Source organism: Penaeus monodon, chromosome 27 (assembly GCF_015228065.2).
Source record: "Penaeus monodon isolate SGIC_2016 chromosome 27, NSTDA_Pmon_1, whole genome shotgun sequence".
NCBI classification, from domain to species: domain Eukaryota; kingdom Metazoa; phylum Arthropoda; class Malacostraca; order Decapoda; family Penaeidae; genus Penaeus; species Penaeus monodon.
Window position 1 is genome coordinate 11,330,488 of NC_051412.1, and position 761 is coordinate 11,331,248.

Consider the following 761-nt stretch of genomic DNA (forward strand, 5'->3'; position numbering starts at 1 on the left):
GTCCCATCTAACCCCGAGACATCTGAAATGGGCTGACATGGGGGGGGTCCAGTGACGTCAGTTGATCCTAGCAGGTCAAAACTGTTTCTAACAGTTTTGACCTGATTTATATTCCCTTATGTCTACAGAACTTATTCCACTTTCAAGCAGGTGGAATCTAAAGCAAGCGAACTGGCATTTATTTACAAAGGTCCTAGAAGACTGGTCAAGCAGTTTTATTCCACCATTTGGATCACCTCGAATCTGGTCTAGTTACTGCCTTACACACAGCAGCACATCAAGCCAAACCACCAATGTCTCTGCTTCCCACTTTCACAGGAACTATTGGTACTACAACATTAAAGGGTACTTCTACAAAACACTTTACGGAGGCATCCCTCCCTTAAGCTCTTCGTGAATTTCAGAGCTGCCAGCAAAGTCATCGAGAAGGAAATCCTGGAGAAAAAGACTTTCACATGGATCCAGTGGCCCTTAAATGTCCACACTTCCCTATCAGATCTCTGGGGGAGATTGAGCATAGTCACTGCCAAGTTCAGGAGACAACCATGTCACCCACAGCCGAAGCAAGAGGCTTATGGAATGGCCGTGATGTTCAAGACTAGGAGTGACACATCACAGCTCCCGCTCCCAGTTAGAAATTGCCTTTCAACCCTACTGCCTGAGAGAGATGAGGCTATCCACCGAGCTCTTCAGACGTCTGCAGATTCAGAAACTCCATTCACCTTCGAGGAGGTGAAGAGGGCCCTTAATACCAGCACTGA

The 761-nt window shown here is 46.9% G+C and overlaps 1 protein-coding gene across 1 annotated transcript in view; it reads left to right on the forward strand.

Annotated features, from left to right (window-relative positions):
• The first annotated feature begins 118 nt into the window (after positions 1–118).
• The window catches only part of LOC119590416 (proton-coupled folate transporter-like), a 7,743-nt gene continuing 7,100 nt past the window's right edge, over positions 119–761 (forward strand). Inside the window, 2 exon segments of the mRNA XM_037939083.1 lie at positions 119–345; positions 405–732. Coding sequence (XP_037795011.1) covers positions 119–345; positions 405–732 — 555 coding nt within the window.